Source organism: Balaenoptera borealis (genome assembly GCF_965194805.1).
Source record: "Balaenoptera borealis genome assembly, chromosome: 15".
NCBI lineage: Eukaryota > Metazoa > Chordata > Mammalia > Artiodactyla > Balaenopteridae > Balaenoptera > Balaenoptera borealis.
In genome coordinates this window covers 15,357,027-15,379,065 of record NC_138871.1, presented here as the reverse complement: position 1 = coordinate 15,379,065, position 22,039 = coordinate 15,357,027, and the positions used below count along the sequence as shown (strand labels likewise).

Sequence of the window (22,039 nt, the reverse complement as noted above, 5' to 3'; positions counted from 1 at the left end):
CAAATTCTTACAATTTTTTAAGATTAGATTTTTACATTGGAGTATTTATACAAGATAGATGAGTTAGCTAAGTAACCTTGAGTAACTTATTTAATCATCCAGGGCCTTGATTTTTTCATCTACAAAGTGGAGATAACAACAGTGATCTCCTGAGGTGGTTGTGAGAATTAAGTCAGATAATGTGTTGGAAAATATAATGCAATGCTGTCCTAGGGTAGGTCCTCCAAAACTGTTGGTTGAGTCCTACTGTTGGGATGGGCACATTGCATGTCCTTCTTTGCTGGGTGACCCGAGTGGATTTCTCTCCATACAGGACGTAACGATTGTATCAGCGTGCGCACCTCCAGGTGGTGGCCGCAACCCCGTGACCGCCCGCTTCATCCGACACTTCAGCATGTTCTCTCTCCCGATGCCCTCGGAGCACAGTCTGAAACAGATTTTTCAGGTGAGGGTGGATTCAAACTTGGGCAAGAGGGGAAAAGAAAACTTATTTGTTCCAAGATTCACACAATCAGGGCAGTCCGTTTCTAGGGAGCCCATCCATCGTTTCCTCAGCAGAAACCAGGTAAGCACAGGGGCATCTGGGCAGTAGCTGGTAGGCATTTGCATCATGGCCTTCTGTGTTTGTGGTCTCAGAGGTAGTTCTAGGAATGCAGAAAGATGGTTAGAACACTGCCCCTAACTCTAAAGAATGCTATGTCCCAGGCCCTTGACTCTCTGCAGGTCTCATCCCTACCCAGCCCCGGCCTCTGTTCTCATCTCCTCGCTGATCGCCATGTCTGTGTCCACTTGCCCAGCAGACACCACCCCTGATAACCCAGCGGGCTCAGGCTCAACACACCAACCCAGAATTCATCACCCCTGCTGCCACCACCCACCCCCCAGCAGAAACAACCACACTTATTTCTTACATCTGCACAAACTTCCCCAGGGGACCACTTCCTCATCCTTTAACTGGGGGAAATAACTGTGTCTTCCCTGTAAGGGCTCAGCAGAAGTGTTCAGTAAGTGGAAGGCATTATCCTAAGTAGAATGATGAGAGACCATGAAGCAGCGTGACCAGAGCGAGTATGTCATACATACCAACCAGCAAAGATGCTCAAAGGAGACAGCCAGTGAGCTGAGTCCTACAAGGTGGAATTAACAGGGATGAACAGAAACACACAGGTGAATGTGGTCACAGAGGCAGGAAGTGATAATGTGTGCATCCAGGTAGGATGAGACAGGTGACTGGTCTGAAGAAACTGGCTTTGGTGGCAATCACCCAGGAGCCAAAGAGGCAGTGATACAGGCATAAAGTGAGCCTCTGCATTTACCAGCATCAGCCTCTCCTTCCAATGGGGTCTTCTTAGAGGAGAGAAAGGACCAGAACCAGTACGTATGCAACAGTCAGCTGGAAAGTGGTTTTCATATTGAAATTACATCCATGGGAAATTATTTTTAATAAATTTGAAGTAGTTCCAATAAGTTGTTTAGGAGCTAATGCCAAAAGGATACATAAGAACTGCCACATTTTGGAAAACTTTTAGAGTGTACTTTAGAATAGGAAAGGATGGGAGCTTATCTCCCATAATTAAGCAGCAAGTAGAGAACATGACAGGAAGTGGGTAACAGGGACCAACACAGGTATTAGACTTTTTAAAATCCTACCTTTTGTTGAGAACTTTTATGTGTATATTCTAAAGTTTGAAATGAGTAATTCCCACCATGGTATCCTGACACACTTTGTGATGTGATCAGTGGTGAGGGGGTGTGCCAAGTAACTTATGCCTGATGATAAGGTACTAAATTCGCAAATTATTTTACATTTTAACAAATTCAAGCAAATTCAAAGTTATCCTAATAACAACAACAAAATGACATTCTTAATAATTCCAAAATATTTTCTTGGGTGGGAGGAAGAAGGTAGAGTCTGGGATCCTGGAAATGAAACTGATCCCAACCTTCAGCCTCCTCCCTCTGCCTGTGGGAATGTCACATCCATGGAAATGTGTCACTTACAGGAACATCAGCCAGCAAACACATTACAGATGAAAACAGGCAGGAACTGCTTTTTCCCACTGTAACTTAGAGGCTATCATTTAAAACTCGCCCTAGCCGTGGGCGGTAATAGAAATGAAATGCAGCTAAACAGAGATTCTGGGTTGGACTGCATTCAGGTGGGAAGTATATTTTTCTCGTTAGCAGAACACACTGGAGATTTTGTCCGTAGAAAAAAAGGCCTTGGATCCCAAACTTTCTTTTTAATCATAGCCCACCTTTCCTGTCCTTTGTCATCGTGTGGAGGAGAAAGAACTTGGGGATTACCAAGAATTGAAAAAAGCAAAATCAATAAGTTAAAGTAAATTTGTTGTATTGTATATATATGACAGTATTTATATATATGTAACTATACTGTATATTAGATAGATATAGATATAGATATAAACTGTGTTAGTATTTGTGTGATGGAGAATAAACAGACTGAGATTGTTAATTTTGTCATATATAATATATACATAAATATATGGTAATTTTTTATTTTATATGTATTAGGATGGTCCTACTCAACATGAGGTCCAAAAAGGAGGATTTTAAATTCATGTTGGGGGCTCAGGAGGACAGTACCTCAAAAAGATAGTCCTCACAAACTGCTTTTAAAAATAATGTTCAACAGAAGGCTCATTGAAAACAAATACTTTGATTTATTTCAAAATATATCATATATGAGCCCCAACTCTAAAGTCACAAGGGCAGACTTGCAAGCATTTGTTATGCATTCTGGCGGCTTCTCCCATAAGTAATTCCAAAGCTAATGGTGATGGGAATTTATCTATTTAAAAATCTAATATGAGTTTCCCTAGCAACTGGGGCTAGAAGGCTAATAAATACGTACTTTCAGCTTGTGGCAAGTAATATATGAGAAGATCAGAGAGCCATAAGAGAGACTGATGGGAGGACTTATCTTAGATTGGGTAGTCAGGGAAGGCCTCTCTGAAGGACATGTAATGCCCAGCATGAAGAATGAGAAAGTCCCTGTGAAGCAGAGAGCCCCGGGGAAATGGGTCCTGGGGGAGGAGAGAGCATGGGTAGTAAGGCCAGGGAGGCTGACACAGCGACTGGTGGGGAGAGAGGGTAAGGAGAAGAGGCTGGGCAGGGGCAGAGCATGCACTGATGGGGGTGCAGGGCCTTATTTCCCTGATTAAAGGTAACAGAAGGGAGATGAGTGGGAATGGAGAGGCCAGTGAGTAAGGAGGGAGTGAGGAAGCCCAGATGAAAAGGAGGGCTGGAATGGGGTGACATCAGGGGGAACACAAGGAAGCAGGCAGATTCAAGAAATGTATTCAAGAGCGACTGTGGGGGACAAAGAAGGGCAGGTGTCAAAAGAGACTTCTAGGATTTCCCTGGTGACACAGTGGTTAAGAATCCACCTGCCAATGCAGGGGACACGGGTTCGAGCCCTGGTCCGGGACGATCCCACATGTTGCGGAGCAACTAAGCCCATGTGCCACAACTACTGAACCTGTGCTCTAGAGCCTGCAAGCCACAACTACTGAAGCCCGCGTGCCACAACTACTGAAGCCCACACACCTAGAGCCCATGCTCCACAACAAGAGAAGCCACCGCAAAGAGAAGCCCACGCACCGCAACGAAGAGTAGACCCCGCTCGCCACAGCCAGAGAAAAACCCGTGCGCAGCAACGAAGACCCAATGCAGCCAAAAATAAATAAATAAATTTTAAAAAAAGAAGAGAAGAGAGACTTCTTTTCAGGGTGGGGCCATACGCTGAGCTGGGGAAGCTGAAGGGTGGGGAGTTCACAGCTGTCAGTAAGTCGAACTTTCAATATACATGAAGGTGAAAGTCTACAGGTTTGTTGGTCATTCACCCATAAAAATCAGAGAGAGGACTTCAGCTTATTTCCAGATAAGTGTGAGCACTCCATGAAGACCCTCTGGACCCACAGCCAGCAGAGGTCTAATTACTTGAGAGTGGGTTCGCGATAAGTTCACTGGTCAGCTGTGAATGCTGCTCAGGCAGCACCAGACAATCACAGAAGACAGGAGTGAGTCCATTCTGGAGAACATATTCTGAAATGGAAAGAAGAGGGGTTTTTTGTGTTTTTGTTTTTTGTGTTTTGAGTTTTTTAAATTGAAATGTAGTTGATTTACAATGTTGTGTTAGTTTCAGGTGTACAGCAAAGTGATTCAGTTATATGTATATATATAGTCTTTTTCATATTCTTTTCCATTACGGTTTATTACAGGATATTGAATATAGTTCCCTGTGCTAACCATTAGGACCTTGTTGTTTATCTATTTTATATATAGTAGTTTGTATCTGCTAATCCCAAACACCTAATTTATCTCTCCCCCAGAAGAGTTTTTTCTTTAATTAATTTTTATTGGAATATGGTTGCTTTACAATGTTGTGTTAGCCTCCACTGCACAACAAAGTGAATCAGCCATACACATACATACATCCTTCCCTTTTGGACTTCCCTCCCATTTAGGTTACCACAGTGCATTAGGTAGAGTTCCCTGTGCTATACAGTATGTTCCCATCAGTTGTCTATTTTATACATAGTATCAATAATGTATATGTGTCAATCCTAGTCTCCCAATTCCTCCCTCCCCCCACCCTTTCTCCCTTGGTATCCATACATTTGTTCTCTACATCTATGTCTCTTTTTCTGCTTTGCAAATAAGATCATCTATAACATTTTTCTAGATTCCACACATATGCGTTATTATACGATAATTGCTTTCTCTTTCTGACTTACTTCACTCTGTATGACACGCTCTAGGTCCATCCACATCTCTACAAATGACCCAATTTCGTTCTTTTTTATGGCTGAGTAATATTCCATTTATATATGTGCCACATCTAGAAAAGAAGAGTTTTAACATCCACATGTCCTTGCACTGGAATTTGGTTTTCTAATTATTATTAGAAAAAGTATCATCAGATCTGGAGTATATGAAAGATAAATTTTGGTTAAAAAAAAAAAAATCTAACCATCTCATATTACGTTTCTGGTTCTAGGCCATCTTAAGTGGCTTCCTAAATGACTTCCCACCAGCTGTAAAGCAAACTGCATCCAACATTGTGGAGGCCTCAGTTGAGATCTATAACAGGATGAGTGTGGATCTTCTGCCGACACCAGCCAAGTCTCATTATGTCTTTAACTTGAGGGATTTATCCAAATGTGTGCAAGGTAGTGTGTGGAACCTTCATTCTCTGCCCTGCACCCTCCTTCCATTTCCATTCACCCCCAGATCTCTCAGTAGAAGTGTGTGTACCTGGGTGTCTGAGACTTGCCTGGAAATCCCATTACAATGTCCCTATTCAAGTCACCCTCCACCCCCCACCCCAGACTGGCTACTTCACAGCTTCCCTCAAACCACCCTCCCATTTCTCACTCCCAGCTGGTGGCCTGTATTCTTTTTCAGTGAAAAAAAAATAGAAGTAATCAAACCAGAAGGGCCTCCTCTTCCAGATCTCCCAGACATCCTGCATCTGCCTTCCCTCCCACAGGGACAGTGGTTCAGCTGTCCCTGCCCCTAACATGTGCCAATAGTCGCCCCCCCCACCCCAGTACTGAATTGCATCCCCTCCTGCCGACTCAAGGATTTTGCTCTTATAATTCCCCCTTCTCTTCTGCATTGTCAATGCTTCCTCTTCTATCAGATCATTCCTAACAGCATAAGACCCTGCTATAATACCTCACAACTTAAAAAATAATTCTCTTTAGGCCCCATATCCCCCTTCTGCTACCCTCCCCATTTTCACTGCTAATGTGTCCCCAGTTTTGCTTTCAAAAAACGAGATCACCATTATTATATGTGTATATCCCCTGGGGAACCACCCATTTCTGGTAGTGTGGGGATAAAGTTGGACTTAGGATTTCCTCATTAATTAAACTACTAGATATTCCACAATTGTAGAATTTTTCTTTTCTCCTTTTCTTAAAAAACAGGTATCCTTCAATGTGATCCAGGAACAATAAGAGAAGAAATACAGATATTTAGACTTTTTTGCCATGAATGTCAAAGAGTCTTCCATGACCGTTTGATTAATAATGAAGATAAGCACTATTTTCATGCTATTTTGACAGAAATGGCCAGTAAATATCAATCTTTACATCAATCTTTATTTAGCTAGGTTTTTTTTGTTTTTTAGTAGAAAAACAATTTGGTTTCTAATCCTAGCCATTAGACTACCAGGGAGACACAATTTGGTTTCTAAAATGAGCAAAACGAATTGTAATCATTCATGAGTAAAAGTTTTTTTCTTCATATATTTATATATGACCCAAATATGTAACAATATATGAAATGTTATGAAAATCATTTTATTGAAATTCAGGAAGGGTTAATATTCTTAATTCAGTATAGAATTTTAAGTAGAGGAGGGAAAGTAGGAAAAAAATAGCATTTTGTTGGATAAGAAACCAGTATATTTCTAAAGTATTTCTAATTTATTAATATGTATTCAATATCTGTTATTTAATAAAATGTTTACTAATAGTAAATATTCTTAATCTTAAATCTGGGAGATTATCAACCAAACTAAAGTGGTATGGCATTAACATGGCTTTCCCTCAGTTTCATGTGTACCAATTAGGCTTCTAAATAAAGTAACAGGGGTTATTATTCTGTATATCTTATCATTAATATCCTGCATTCAAGCTTATTGTTATACTAAGAATTGATTTTATTTTTTGAATAGACAAACATTTTGGAATTGCAATAGGCCTGGAATATTTTTTGACTAGACCCATCATATTTGGAGATTTCATTAAGGTAAGTATGTTGTATTGATGACTACATGTGAAGACTATAAAGCTTTACTATTTTCTACTTCAAGTTCATATTCTACAAGAGCTTTGCACATGTGAAGATTAGAGATCTAGACCAGGGGTCAGCAAGCTATGGTCCATAGTCCAAATCCACCCACAACCCATTTTTGTAAATGAAGTTCTATAGGGACTCAGCCACGGCCCATTTGACTGTGTACTATTTATATGACTGCTTTCTAATGACTAGGCAGAGTGGAATAGTAGCAACACAGGCTATATGACCTGCAAAGCCTAAAATATTTACTATACGTCCCTTGAGAGAAAAAGATTGCTGACTTCTGATCTAGCTACATTCATTTTAATAATAGTTTGAATAATTAAAATACATTCATTTTAATCAGGTATTCGATTTGGAAGGAAGCAAAGAGATTTAGTCTCTTAACTCAGGACCCAAATTCCTTTCCTATAATCCTGTGTAGTTCTTCAGCCTCTGCTCAGAGGTTTCCAGTTATGGGAAGCTAATTAGTTAGCAGTTCTGCCTTCTTCATTTCAGGGTAGCTCTAATTAGTAGCAAAATTTTCCTTGTACTAATTTCCTTAAGTCTGTTCCCCCAATAACATCTACACATAGGCCCTAATTTTACCCTCTAGACCTACCTAGAATAGACTTATTCTAGATGAGTAACCTTATTCTATGTTAGAAGACTTCCGTCTAACCACCCTACCTATGTTGACAGATAGCCGTCTTGTTTTACCAAGTTAACTCTTGTTTGGGTACAACATTCTTACTGTCCCTGAGAGGGCAAGGGCCATGTTTGTTTTGTTCATCCTAAATCCCTAGTTTCTTGCACAGAGCTAAGTATATAGCAGGCTCTCAATCAATGCTGTTTAAACAAATGAATGGACTCATCTTTATATCATGCACATATGCAATACCTCACCACCCTGATAACCCCTGACAACTAAAAAAAATACTAAACAATTTATTTGTATGCAATACCTCACCACCCTGATAACCCCTGACAACTAAAAAAAAATACTAAACAATTTATATTTATGAAATATATTTATTTTTTAAATTAATTTTTATTGGAGTATAGTTGCTTTACAATGTTGTATTAGTTTTTACTGTAAAGCAAAATGAATCAGCTATACATATATATATATATCCCCTCTTTTTTGGATTTCCTTCCCATTTAGGTCACCACAGTGCATTAAGTAAAGTGCCCTGTGCTATACAGTATGTTCTCATTAGTTGTCTATTTTATACATAGTATCAATAGTGTATATGTGTCAATCCCAACCTCCCAATTCCTCCCACCTGCCCCCCTTTTCCCCCTTGGTATCCATACATTTGTTCTCTATGTGTGTGTCTCTATTTCTGCTTTGCAAAAATGATCATCTATACCATTTTTCTAGATCCCACATATATGCATTAACATATGATATTTGTTTTTCTTTCTGACTTACTTCACTCTGTATGACAGTCTCTAGATCCATCCATATCTCTACAAATGACTCAATTTTGTTCCTTTTAATAGCTGAGTAATACTCCATTGCATATATGTACCATATCTTTTTTATCCATTCATCTGTTGATGGACATCTAGGTTGCTTCCATGTCCTGGCTATTGTAAATAGAGTGGTAGTGAACATTGTGGTACATGACTCTTTTTGAATTATGGTTTTCTCAGGGTATATGCCCAGTAGTGGGATTGCTGGGTCATATAGTAGTTCTATTTTTAGTTTTTTAAGGAACCTCCATACTGTTTTCCATAGTGGCTGTATCAATTTACATTCCCAGCAACAGTGCATGAGGGTTCCCTTTTCTCCACACCCTCTCCAGCATTTATTGTTTGTAGATTTTTTGATGATAGCCATTCTGACCGGTGTGAGGTGATACCTCATTGTAGTTTTGATTTGCATTTCTCTGATAATTAGTGAGGTTGAGCAGCTTTTCGTGTGTTTGTTGGCCATCTGTATGTCTTCTTTGAAGAAATGTCTATTTAGGTCTTCTGCCCATTTTTGGATTGGGTTGTTTGTTTTTTTGATATTGAGCTGCTTGTATATTTTGGAGATTAATCCTTTGTCAGTTGCTTTGTTTGCAAATATTTTCTCCCATTCTGAGGGTTGTCTTTTTGTCTTGTTTATGGTTTCCCTTGCTGTGCAAAAGCTTTTAAGTCTAATTAGGTCCCATTTGTTTATTTTTGTTTTTATTTCAATATTCTAGGAGGTGGGTCAAAAAATATCTTGCTGCATCCCACTACTGGGTATATACCCTGAGAAAACCATAATTCAAAAAGAGTCATGTACCAAAATGTTCATTGCAGCTTTATTTACAATAGCCAGGACATGGAAGCAACCTAAGTGTCCATCATCGGATGAATGGATAAAGAAGATGTAGCACATATATACAATGGAATATTACTCAGCCATAAAAAGAAATGAAATGGAGGTATTTGTAATGAGGTGGATGGAGTTAGAGTCTGTCATACAGAGTGAAGTAAGTCAGAAAGAGAAAAACAGATACAGTATGCTAACACATATATATGGAATCTAAGGAAAAAAAAAAAAAAAAAGGTCATGAAGAACCTAGTGGCAAGATGGGAATAAAGACACAGACCTACTAAAGAATGGACTTGAGGATATGGGGAGGGGGAGAGTTGAGATGTGACATGGTGAGAGAGTGTCATGGACATATATACACTACCAAATGTAAAATAGATAGCTAGTGGGAAGCAGCCCCATAGCACAGAGAGATCAGCTCGGTGCTTTGTGACCGCCTGGGGGGGTGGGATGGGGAGGGTGGGAGGGAGGGAGATGCGGGAGGGAGGAGATATGGGGATATATATATATGTATAGCTGATTCACTTTGTTATAAAGCAGAAACTAACACACCATTGTGAAGCAATTATACTTCAATAAAGATGTTTAAAAAAAAAAAAGTCTTGCTGCGAAATATGTCTATTTAAATGTATTCTTAAAATCAAAATCCAAAGTTTATTTTCAGGTGGTGATTATATTTCCTGTGTGTTTCTAACGATATTATTATCAAATGGGGAAATGAAGCAAAGCAAAAAGAATAGTTGGACACTTATTCCATTGCCTATATGTATTTTAGTCAATGGTTCCAAAAGAAAATGTCCCCAGGGCAGTTGCTAGGGCAAAGACAAGAAATTATCAATAGGTCCAAACGGACACTCAGTTGCCTATAGTTTACACCAAATATCATGCTTAATGATTTATTTAATTAAATGACTGCTGTGTAAAAACTATGTATAGTTCTGGCATGACTTTTTATAACACAGTCTTCCATACATAATTTTCAACAACTTTGCTTTTCTGATGTCAACAGCTTAAGAGCAAAAGTATGAAACCAGAATAAGTTAAAGTGAGAAAAAATTTTAAATTATTTCTGAGCTTCTGTGTGAGTTTTATTGCACAGATCATTGAAATTCCAATGTACCACTTGAAGAGGTTTAATTAAATGGATTTTTCAGTTAGCCATGAACATCTGAGTTTCTTTAAACTGATTTCCTTGGTTTAAAGCCCTGCTAGCTTATATAAGCAAATGATTAAATAAAAATATAGATAAAATAATGTTCCCTCCTAAGGTTATGTATATTATATATATTTATATATCAGAATTGATCCAACTTGGTTCTTCTCCAATAAATCGTCTTCTAGTTTGGAGCAGATAAGACTGACCGGATTTATGATGACATGCCTGATATGGAGAAAATCGCAAATGTTCTACAGGACTATCTTGATGATTATAACCTTATAAACCCCAAAGAAGTAAAGCTGGTGTTCTTCCAGGACGCTATAGAGCATGTTTCCAGGTATAGTGTCATAATGTGCCTAATAATGCATTGATCTAATTTCATTTATATTAAAAGGTAAGGATTAAGTTGTAAAACACTCTTTAAATAGATTGCTAGATGGACAAAGGTCTATTAGCAAATCTTGCTGTAACTTAAAAGTTATTTTTTGATATATTTAAAATATATATGGCATGAACTTTTTATGGAATCTCAGAGGTCATTATCTTTGCTAAATATTAATAGATTGTTTTTGTTTTTGAAGATGTCCTATCTCATTCCAAAAAAAAGATCTAAGGTTGTTTACAGATATGTACAGTATAACCAGGCTGATTAACATGCATGCCTAAAGAAATAGGGAGTTTTTCTTTATTTATAGCAAAACAAGTTGAATGCAAGGATCATAGATTCCATCTGCTTATGAGTCTGACTCATACCCACTGCAAGTATCTTTTAAGGGTCATCCCCAACACCTAGGTATGCAGCCTGAATATCTGTAGTCCTTGGGGCATACACAACTTTTTAAAGGGGCTCATGTCCTTTTGAACAATTCTTAAATTGTAAATATGTGTTAAAAGTGTTGAAATGATAAGGTACTACTATATAGCACAGGGAGCTATATTCAATATCCTGTGACAAACCATAATGGAAAAGAATATATATATATATATATATATATATGTATGTATGTATAACTGAGTCACTTTACTGTACAGAAGAAATTAACACAACATTGTAAATCAACTATACTTCAATAAAAAAAATTTTTTTAAGTGTTGAAATGACCCTTCAAGAGTAAGTCAAAATCTACTCCCTGTGACTTCTTATATTCATTCCGTCCTTTGGAGTCGTAATAATAATAATAATGGCACTGAGTGTGAATATAATCCATGATATGGAGTATCTCATTTAACTCTGATAACACCTCTCTATGGCTCAATATCATGATCTTTCTAAATATAAGGCTCAGAGACTGTTCCAGTGGTCTGTTGCTGCATAATAATCCACTGTAATACTTAGTAGCTTTATTTTTTCATTATTTCTCATGGCTCCCAGCCATTCTCTCCTGGGGTCTCTCATGCAGTTGCAGTCAGACAGCACCTAGAACACCTGGCCCATCTCTGCCTCCCTGTGGACTCCACTGTCTCTCCAGCAAGGCAGCATCAGAGTGCAGGGGCTTCTTACACAGTGATTCAGGGCTCCAAAGGCTCGTGCCCCAAGAGTGAGCCAGGCAGAAGGCAAATGGCCTTTCACCACACAGCCTTGGAAGTCACTCAGCATCACTTCTACCATACTCTGTCAGTAAAAGCATCATACAGGCTACCCAGGTTCAGAAGACAGGATCAGAGACTCTATCTCTTCATAGGGTCAAAGAGCAAGTAGGACCAGAAACATTATTGCAGGCATTTTTGGACAATACCGTGTGCCACAGAGAGATTAAGTGAATTGTCCGAAGCCCTCTAGCTGGTGAGTGGCAGGCTGGAGATCATATCCAGTGCTTTGATTTTAACTTCACTGTAGATGCCGCCGCCAAAAATGGATCCACTCTTTTTCCTAACAGCCCTCCAAATATTTGCAAATCATGACCAAGTTCTTCTTAGCTTTACCTTCTCCAGGCATAATTATCCCAGATGTTTCACTATTGCCTATTAGCAATTATTTCCAGTCTTCAACATACTGAGCCCTTTATAACTTTTTGATGTTTCACTTAAAATGTGATACCCAGATTTGATATAGTATTCTGTGGAATAAGCAGTGCAAAATGTGTGTGAGGACAGGATTTCCCATGGTCTACTACCATGGCAAGATTTTAATTGCTTTGTTTGTTTCTCTTGTCAACTATATTTTAGTGTTGGACCTTGTTAAGACTGACAGATCTCCAGGATTTTTCTTCCATAACCATAAGCAAACCAAGTCTTTTGCCCTTCCTATACTTCTGCTATTTAATGAACTCTAATTCAAGGATTTATGTTCATCACAGCTCAAGTGTTGTAACATAAAATAGTTTTTCATTGGGTTGTCAAGATACCACTTGCTTCCCATCTGTCCCCCTGCCAATATACCCACACGCTAACTCCTAACAACTTTTATTCCCATAGCTCAAGCAAGCCCTAAGCCTGAAAGAAAAAAGAAAAGAAAAGAATGGCAGAACTCTGGTCTGAGAAACTTCCTGAAGAATAGACCAGATGATAGGCAAATTCGGCTTAATTATATTTATAATCTCTCTTACTTTTGTGAAAGGGAATCACCAGGCTACTCAAGGTTTGCTTAAAATATTACAGAAGGAAATTAAAAATCATTTGTAGAATGGGGGATTTAGTTTTCCTGCAAAAAGGACCGCCATGTGAATAACTATGTAGATGTGTTCTCTTTTTTTCTAGAGAGGAATTTCTACTTGTCTTAAGTAAGAACTTTCAAACACCTACTACTGATTAGCAATTGAAAAGGACTTCCATTATGAACATGAGTTTTGGGAAAATCACTAAATATTCAGCAATATAGCAGATACTACATTTCCATTTGTTAACATTCTAGTTTCTTGTTTTGTTGCATAGGATAACTGAATAATAGCCTTCCCAACTCAGAAAAAATAAAAATTTACTTCAGAGCCTGTGCTTTCGAAGAGCAGTTTGCACCAAGCCGTTTACCTATTACATGCCCCCAAAGTTGTCACCATACTGCAAGGATGGTCAAATGGATCTCTCTGTTAAAATAAAGTTATTAATTAGGAGAGCCATCTCTTGCCTCCTACAGCAGAGAAAATGTAACTTTGGAGGATTCTCAGTGGAGGGAGTTTTTTATCCATTGATATGTAAGTTGACAGAAAAAATAACACTGGGAAGCAGAAAGGACAAGTCATTTGTTTCAAATAATCTCAGATGGAAAAAACAAATTACTATAATGTAAATGAAACAAGGAAAGAGTAACATATAAAGTGCAAGATATTTGTGATATTCAATATTTTCATCCACTATAGAGCCCTTGTGCATTATGGGAAAAAATAACAAAACATTATTACATATCCATTCAGCCCTCAATTTTATACTCTCAGAGGTAGCTGAGGAGATATAAGCAAATGATCTGAAGTGTCATCTGTTAGATGTGCATTGTGATAGAGATATAGCAGTGGAAATAGTACCTGTGGGTCTTAGTTGTTTTAGGGGAGGAGTTAGCAAAGGATCTGTCAAATGAAAAAAAAAAAGCACAATGTGAGGGTTATGAGTTAAGTTTTATTGGGGGGAAAATGGGGACTATAGCCCAGAAAACAGCCTCTCAGGTAGCTACGAGGAACTGCTCCAGAGAGGTAGGGGGGAGATGATTTTGGTGAAGGGGGGTACGTGCAGTCAAGCACACATTTTGGCAGAAGGTTGCTGTTAGTCACAAGGAGCAGATGTCTCCGTTAACGATTTTAGTGCTTTTCTAGATATGAGAAGATGCAAGAAATCGAGCTCGTAAAATCTCCTGAAAATATATATCTGAAGACCTGTTCTGCCAGTTTTTCCTAGAGCACAGAGTTCCTCATTCCTGATCTCCACCCTGAACTCCTTTCAGGGTGTGTTGAAGGTCAGAGACTGCAGTGGTTAGTGACTTCATTCTTGTACAACCAGGTGGCAAGCGACAGTTTTTAGTCGGCAGGTCCTAGGGAAAGGAGCTACAACCTTCTTTTATAAAGGGCCAGATGGTAAATATTTTAGGCTCTGCTGCAGACCCTGTTACAACTACTCAACTCTGCCATTGTAACACAAAAGCAGCCACCTCCACTCAGTGAATAAATTAACGCAGCTCTGCTCAAATAAAACTTCATTTATGGACACTCATGTTGGAATGTCATGTGATAATGTCACATATCATAAAATATTACTCTTTTGATTTTTTTGTCAACCATTTAAAAATCTAAACACCACTCTTAGCTCATAGGCCATAAAAATTTTTTTAATTTTTTTGAAGAACCAATCTGTGGGTAAGTTTTGGCCCATAGGCCATCTTTTGCTCACTCCTGTTCTAGGCAAAGCAGTGTTATCAAGGCTTTCTGGGCAGTGAAACAGCACACTCACTGTAAGGGCAGGAGAGAGTGTGAAGCTGTAGAAGACCAATCTGAAAGTTTGATACTTATTTCAGACGATCCTGAATAATGACCTAGGAGTCTGCGCTTTGTCCCAGAGGAGCATTTTCAAATCAGTCCTTGTAGGCTCCCCGTTCTAAGCTCACACTACGCAGCTTCTATGCCCTGCCATCAAAGATGATGGCGCATAAGAACTATTTAACCACTGTTGTCTAATTCACAGTTTTTAAGGTCTTTAGAAGTTGATTACCTCAATATAGGTGATTTGGTGATAGTGTACTGAATTTCAGAGATAGTTAGAATGAGAAATCACATGTTTATTTCCTTTTTTCATAAATGTAATTTTACTTATAAAAATGCCTATTACCAAGATGATAGAACTACTGCATAAGGAAGACATCTTTATATTTCCTACAAGGGAGAAATAGATCTACTTCGTTTTCTTTAAAAAAAAATAGTGATTATTTTTCTGATTATATACTAAATACACTTATTACAGTAAATTTACAAAAACATTGTTCGTAATTCCACCTCCTCACCTAGAGACAGTCACTTAAAATTGTATGGTGCTTTCAAATATATTTATAAGTATATATAATTTTTTTACAAAATTCGATTATGGCACATAGAGCTAAACATTATGCCTTTAACACATTTCATTTGCCTCCATAAGCCTATATAATTAAATATCATTTCAAAGTATGGCTTTAACAACCACATTTATGCCATCTTAACTTATTTTCTAACTTATTTTAATGCATCCTCTTTTTTGTTTCATGGATTCTCTCTCTCTCTCATGATCTGAAAGGATTCTATTTGCAGCTAGCATTAAGGTTTGTTTTTTAATATTGTCAATATGATAACAAAACCATGAAAAGAACTAAATATCCATCAGTAGGGAACCAATTAAATAAATTATGGTATATCTATTGTTGTATTTACTAGCATGAGAATGTCCATAAAGCATTATTTAGCAAAACAGTCACAAAACAAAATGTGGTGTAGAGTTTAATTCCATTTTTGTAAACACACACATACAAGTCAACAGACATAAATTTATTTATGAAACACCTACTATGTGCTACACACTGCTCCCATAGAGAGCAGGACAGCATCCAGGCCCTCGCGATGGAGCTTACAAGTGGTAAAGTGTTAGCAATGGTTTTTTCCCATCAGTTATAATGATCATATTTTACTTTCTTAATTAAAAAAGTAATAAAGTCATTATCCTTTTCAAATATTTGAACTTTGTTTTTTCCAATTATCAGCATCATGAATTAAAAATAGAGAAGATAGATGACAGATACCTTCCTATTAAAAAAAAAGAGAGAGATTGAGAGAGAGAAATTAAACCTGCTTTTACATTTCTCTCATGATTTCTTAGTTTCTGATGACCCAATCTGAGATTTTAGGTGATAATTTTTTAAAAAGAAATTTTTTACATTTGCATCTTCTTTTTAAGGTGAGTTTATTGACATTACCATTACCTATTTTTAGTATAAATTTATTTATTTTTGGCTGCGTTGGGTCTTCATTGCTTCGTGCGGGCTTTCTCTAGTTGCAGTGAATGGGACCACTCTTTGTTGCGGTGCGCAGGCTTCTCACTGCAGTGGCCTCTCCCGCTGCCGAGCACGGGCTCCAGGCACGTGGGCTTCAGTAGTGTGGCACACAGACTCAGTAGTTGCGGCTTGCGGACTCTAGAGTGCAGGGTCAGTAGCTGTGGTGCACAGGCTTCATTGCTCCGCAGCATGTGGGATCTTCCCAGACCAGGTCTCAAACCTGTGTCCCCTGCATTGGCAGGCAGATTCTTAACCGCTGCACCACCAGGGAAGCCCTACCATTACCTTTCTATCTTAACAACAGTATATGAACTTGACTCTCAAACAAACTGCTCACTTTTATACTGACATCCCTTCCCCCTTTTTCTTGAGTTTTTGAATTTTATTCATACTTCTCTATATACCTTCAAGGACTCTTTTAGGAATGATTTGCAGGTGGTTTACTCTCTGAGAAATAAAATGATAGTTTTCCCTCTTAACCATTGTGGAATGTCATCTTGTAAAAGAGATGCCTAAGGCCAGCCTAAAATTATTTGTCCCTTTGGGACTAATCTATTATATCTATTTTTCAGATGCTCACAAATTTTCAATTATGTCTAAAATATAGATTTCTCTTTCATACTTTGATTCACATATGCATGCATACATACATTCACCTACACACACACTCATAGTTTATTTTATATTTATAGATCTCCTAGAAAACATTTAGTGTTTTGCTTGTCTTCTTTGACTCTCTTTCCTGACACTCAGTGACTTCCTCAGATCTAGGGGCTCAGCTCTGGGGGTTTCTTCTATTATTTCAGCTCTATCCCCCCTTTTTTCTCCTAGAATTCCTATTGTGTGGCCTCTGGGATTCAATTTGTTTCTCCTGTTTGCCTTCCATTTTCTCTCTCATCGTTTTTAATATCATTATCTTTTTTTCTCTGAGGTCTGGCTAAATTCCTTGAGTTTGCCTTCTACTTCACCTATTCAATTTTCCACGGTATCCTATTGTGAGGCCCATCTTCCACTGAGGTTTTCAATTTGGTAGTCAGACTTTCCATCAACCATCAATTTTTCCTACACTTGGATTTTTTTCCCCTTTCTGAGTGCTCACTCTAGTATCATGATTGCAATTTTTTTTAAATTCTTATTGTTAACATGAATCAGAAATTTTCTAAAATTTTGTTGATGTAGTAAATCCATTTCAGATTATTCCTGTTGATGTTTTCTGAGCTGCAGTCTCCTTTCCTACATTCAGCGATTTTTCTCTTGCTCATCCTTAGAACTAGAGACCTGCTTGCCCATATAATGGTTAATATAAGTAGTGGCCTAGAGCAGCCAGCCTCCCTAAAAAAATCCTTCACACTTTGAAGAAGGAAGAAGAGATTTTACCTTACTTAATTTATGTGACCAAGGCCAACAGCCTATAGGAAATGGGGGAGAGATGGATATAAGGAAACCAGTGGTGCTTTTCTCCCAACCGTGAACCTCAGACATACCCTGCTCTTCCCTGTGGCCTTTGGCTGGGGGATGAGCCTCCAGAGGCCACCAGCCTTCCACACTGGGGCAGGCCCTCTGAGCAGAAGCCTTGTCTGTACACTTGAAATAAACCTTTGTCTGCTTTGTCTCCCGCAGGATCGCCCGCATGATTCGTCAGGAAAGAGGCAATGCCCTGCTGGTTGGAGTGGGAGGCACAGGAAAGCAGTCTCTTACAAGACTTGCAGCTCACATATGTGGTTACAAATGTTTGCAGATTGAATTGAGCCGGGGGTATAATTATGACTGTTTTCATGAAGACCTGAGGAAGCTGTACAAACTGGCTGGTGTAGAAGACAGGAATATGGTTTTCCTCTTCACGGACACCCAGGTACATATCTAAATAGCGAAAGAGCAAGAACAGGAAAAGGACAAGTGTGACAATCACATGTGTGTACTTCAAATAGTTTTTAGGATGTAGTTCAGGGAATCATTCCCTCTAATAACAGAGTTCTTGGGCCTTATGAAAGACTTTTATGATACATTTTTACTTCTTTTACCAACTATTGCTTCCCCCTTTAAATTCTAAGTAAGTAAATGTGATCAGAGGTTAAGAGGGCGAGAAAGGACTTAACTTTTCTTGGAGGGAAAGGACATAGAAAACAGGTAATAAACTATTCCTGTAGAAATAAATATAAGAAAGTAATTCCCTAAGTGAAATCAATTAGGGAAACATGCTTTACTCAAGAAAAGGAAAAAATAATGGATATGTTTTGGTTAAATTAAATTTAAAATCAAAATAAGATTACATCTACAACAAATTTAACTGATCCTGAATTTACTCCATAATAGAGGATTGTCTACATTGATTACACTTTTAATATTAGGGAAAATATACGTTTATAGAAATCAGCCAAGGAATAAAAAAGTGATAAATCTGATGCATAAGTACTTTAAACTTCATTTTAATTTTGAAAACACTATAAAATGACTAAGTACGAATAAAGTGGGAAAAATGTTTTTAACATCTGTGACAACCAGTGACCTTATATCTGAGTATGTAAATATTTCTTACAAATGAGAGAAGACCCACAACTGAGTGTGTGGCCACTGTGGCCTGAGCCGAAGTCACATAACCTCCCCACACCGCATGTCCCCATATTCGGTGCCCTGCCCCACTAGACCTGGCGTCTAGTGCCCCAGTGTGCCCCCACCCACCGCTGAAAGTCTCCCTTACCGAAGTCAGCCCATAAAGTCTGGAAGAGGTGACTGCTTCTTCAAATAGGCAGACATCTACGTAAGTCTACAGGGATTGTGAAGAATCAGGGAAACATGACTCCACAGTAAACCTCCAATAACCGGCCCCAAGAAATGGAGATCCACAAATTGCCCCACAAAGAATTCAAAATAATTGTTCTAAGGATGCTCAGAGAGCTACAAGAGAACACAGAAACAATTTTGTGACATCAGGAAAATAATGCAAGAACAAAGTGACAGCAAGTGACATCACCAAGATGGTGACATAGGTCAGTCCCGACTTTGCTCCCCCTCACAGGAACACCTAACAATTATTCACGGATGAGACACGGAGAAAATCCTAGAACCTGGGGTGTGAGGCTGAAGCACACCCCTGCACCACAGAGACCAAGAAAGTCCATGTTAGAAGAGTAAGAGGAGCAATGACACACTGACCACGTTGTGCTCCTCCCAGGCCAGCACAGCACCACATCAAGAGGTCTCCTCTGAGCCTGGGGTCTCTCCAGTGGGAAGAAAGAGCCCAGGGTGGACATCCAGCTCCCGCAGTGTTCTGGGTAACATCTTGGGTGTCTCACATCACAGGGATGGTGGAGGAATCTGCAGTGCTTGACTTCTGGGAATCTGACTGACGGAGAAGGCGTGAGGATGTAACAACCAGCACTCAGATCATGACAAACCAAGTTCTTACCCACAGCGCCCAAGTAGTGGTCCAAGCCAGCAGCTTTGCTCATCTGCAGAGCCAGTCTGACCAGGGAACTCAGCGGGGTGCAGGTCTGCCTGATTCGAGGTCCTCAAATGAAGAGCCTTGCCAGCCCTGGAGCCTGGTCCGGTCCCCCCACCCACCCAGTCATACCCTGCTCACTGCTGAGTGTAGCTCCTGGCCCCGCCCAGCCAGAAGGCCTGGCCAGAACACCTGGAAAGCTGTGTGGCCCAGCAACACTCAAGAGGAGAGTATGGCAGACAGAGTAGATGGCCCACAGGGCACAGCCAGTGGAGTGGCACTGTCCAGCCACGGAACTTGGGATGCAGATCAGCTTGCGTCCAGACCACAAACAAAGAGCCTTTCCAGCCTTGGAGCCAGTTTCCTGCTCCTCCCAGGCAAGGCAACTAACTCATAGTCCCATCCACTGCTTAGTTCCCAGCCCCTCCAAGCAGAAAGCTTGACCAGAAACACCTAGGAAGATGTTTGGAACCAGCTCTCCTTCTCCACCTCAGCAAGAGAGCTAATTCATAACAGTGCCCAATGATGAGTGTACCTCCCTGCCATGCCCCATCCCACCAGACCACAAACAGCCTTTTTGGGCTTGGAGCCCATTCTCCCACTCTGCCAGGGCAGGGAAGCTAATTCATAGCCCCACCTACCGCTAAGTATAGTACCCACTCCCAACAGTCTAGGAAACCTGATAAGAGAACCCAGGCAATCACAGAGCTCATCCTACAGCCTTGCTCATTTAAAACCAAGTCAGAAGTCCTGTCCAACTGTTCTCAGCCAGTTGCATCACCCATGACCTCAGAGCTCAGGCATTATCCCTACCCTAAAATAGACATTGATAGCAAGTCCCACCTGCTCAAAGATATTACCAGTTTATATGTCCAGAAACCCAAACTGAGCTGACTGGTGAAGAACAATCTCTGCCAAAGTGAACCAGTAAAGTCTGGAAGAGAAGATCACTTACTCAAATGTGCAGATGACAATGTAAGGAATCAAGGATCATGAACAATCAGGTAAACATGATACCACCAAAGGAAACTAATAAAACCCCAATAACTGACCCTAAAGAAGGGGAGATCTGTGAATTGTCAGACAAAGATTCAGAATAATCCTCTTAAAGAAGTTTAGTGAACTACAAAAACACACAGATGGGCAACTAAATGAAATTTGGAAAACAATGCATAAACAAATGAGAAGTTCAACAGAGAAATAGAAACAATTTTTTAAAAAACCAAACAGGGGCTTCCCTGGTGGCGCAGTGGTTGAGAATCTGCTTGCCAATGCAGGGGACATGGGTTTGAGCCCTGGTCTGGGAAGATCCCACATGCCACGGAGCGACTAAGCCTGTGAGCCACAACTACTGAGCCTGCACGTCTGGAGCCTGTGCTCCACAACAAGAGAGGCCGCGACAGTGAGAGGCCCATGCACCGTGATGAAGAGCGGCCCCCACTTGCCACAACTAGAGAAAGCCCTCACACAGAAACAAAGATCCAACACAGCCAAAAATAAATAAAATTTAAAAAATTTAAATAAAACCAAACAGAAATCTTAGAGCTGAAAAATACAATGACTGAACTGAGGAATTCAATAGAGAGCTTCAAAAGAGATTCAACTATGTGGAAGAAAGAATCAGTGACCTAGAAAACAGGACATTTAAAATTATCCAGTCAGAAGCATAAAAAGAAAGAAAAAGAGTGAAGAAAACCTATGGGACTGATGGGACACAATCAAAACAAACAATATCCACATTGTGGGAATTTCAGAAGAAGAGAAAGAGAAATGGACAGAAAGTATATATTGTATACGGTATGAGAAAGTAGTCCAATTCTTTATGGATGTAGCTGTCTAGTTTTCCCAGCACCATTTATCAAAGAGACTGTCTTTTCCCCATTGTATATTCTTACCTCCTTCGTTGTAGATTAATTGCCCATATAAGTGTGTGTTTTATTTCTGGGTTCTCTATTCTGTTCCATTGATCTATGAGTCTGTTTTTGTTCCAATACCATACTGTTTGAATACTGTAGCTTTCTAGTATAGTTTGACCTCAGGGAGCATGATACCTCCAGCTTTGTTCCTCTTTCTCAAGATGAGTTTGGCTATTCAGGATCTTTTGTATTTTCATAGAAATTTTAGAAACACGCTCTGTTTGGTTCTTCTTTATATCTTCTCTTTGTTAGACTTCTTACTGTGTTCATCCAGTCTTCTCTCTAGTTCATGAGGATCTTTATGGTCATTACCTTGAACTCTTTATCAGGTAGATTACTTATCTCCACTTTGCTTAGTTCTTCTTCTGAGGTTTTATCTTGTTCCTTCGTTTGGAACATATTCCTCTGTTGCCTCATTTTGCCTAATTCTCTGTTTATATTTCTATGCATTAAGTAGGTCACT

The 22,039-nt window shown here is 39.4% G+C and overlaps 1 protein-coding gene across 1 annotated transcript in view; it reads left to right on the top strand.

The window, feature by feature from the left end:
* Positions 1-22,039, top strand: part of DNAH6 (dynein axonemal heavy chain 6) — a 299,547-nt gene that overhangs the window by 160,654 nt on the left and 116,854 nt on the right. Inside the window, exons 41-46 of the mRNA XM_082357203.1 lie at positions 314-445; positions 5,024-5,195; positions 5,958-6,104; positions 6,710-6,783; positions 10,466-10,620; positions 17,842-18,073. Coding sequence (XP_082213329.1) covers positions 314-445; positions 5,024-5,195; positions 5,958-6,104; positions 6,710-6,783; positions 10,466-10,620; positions 17,842-18,073 — 912 coding nt within the window. The remainder of the gene's footprint in view (positions 1-313; positions 446-5,023; positions 5,196-5,957; positions 6,105-6,709; positions 6,784-10,465; positions 10,621-17,841; positions 18,074-22,039) is intronic.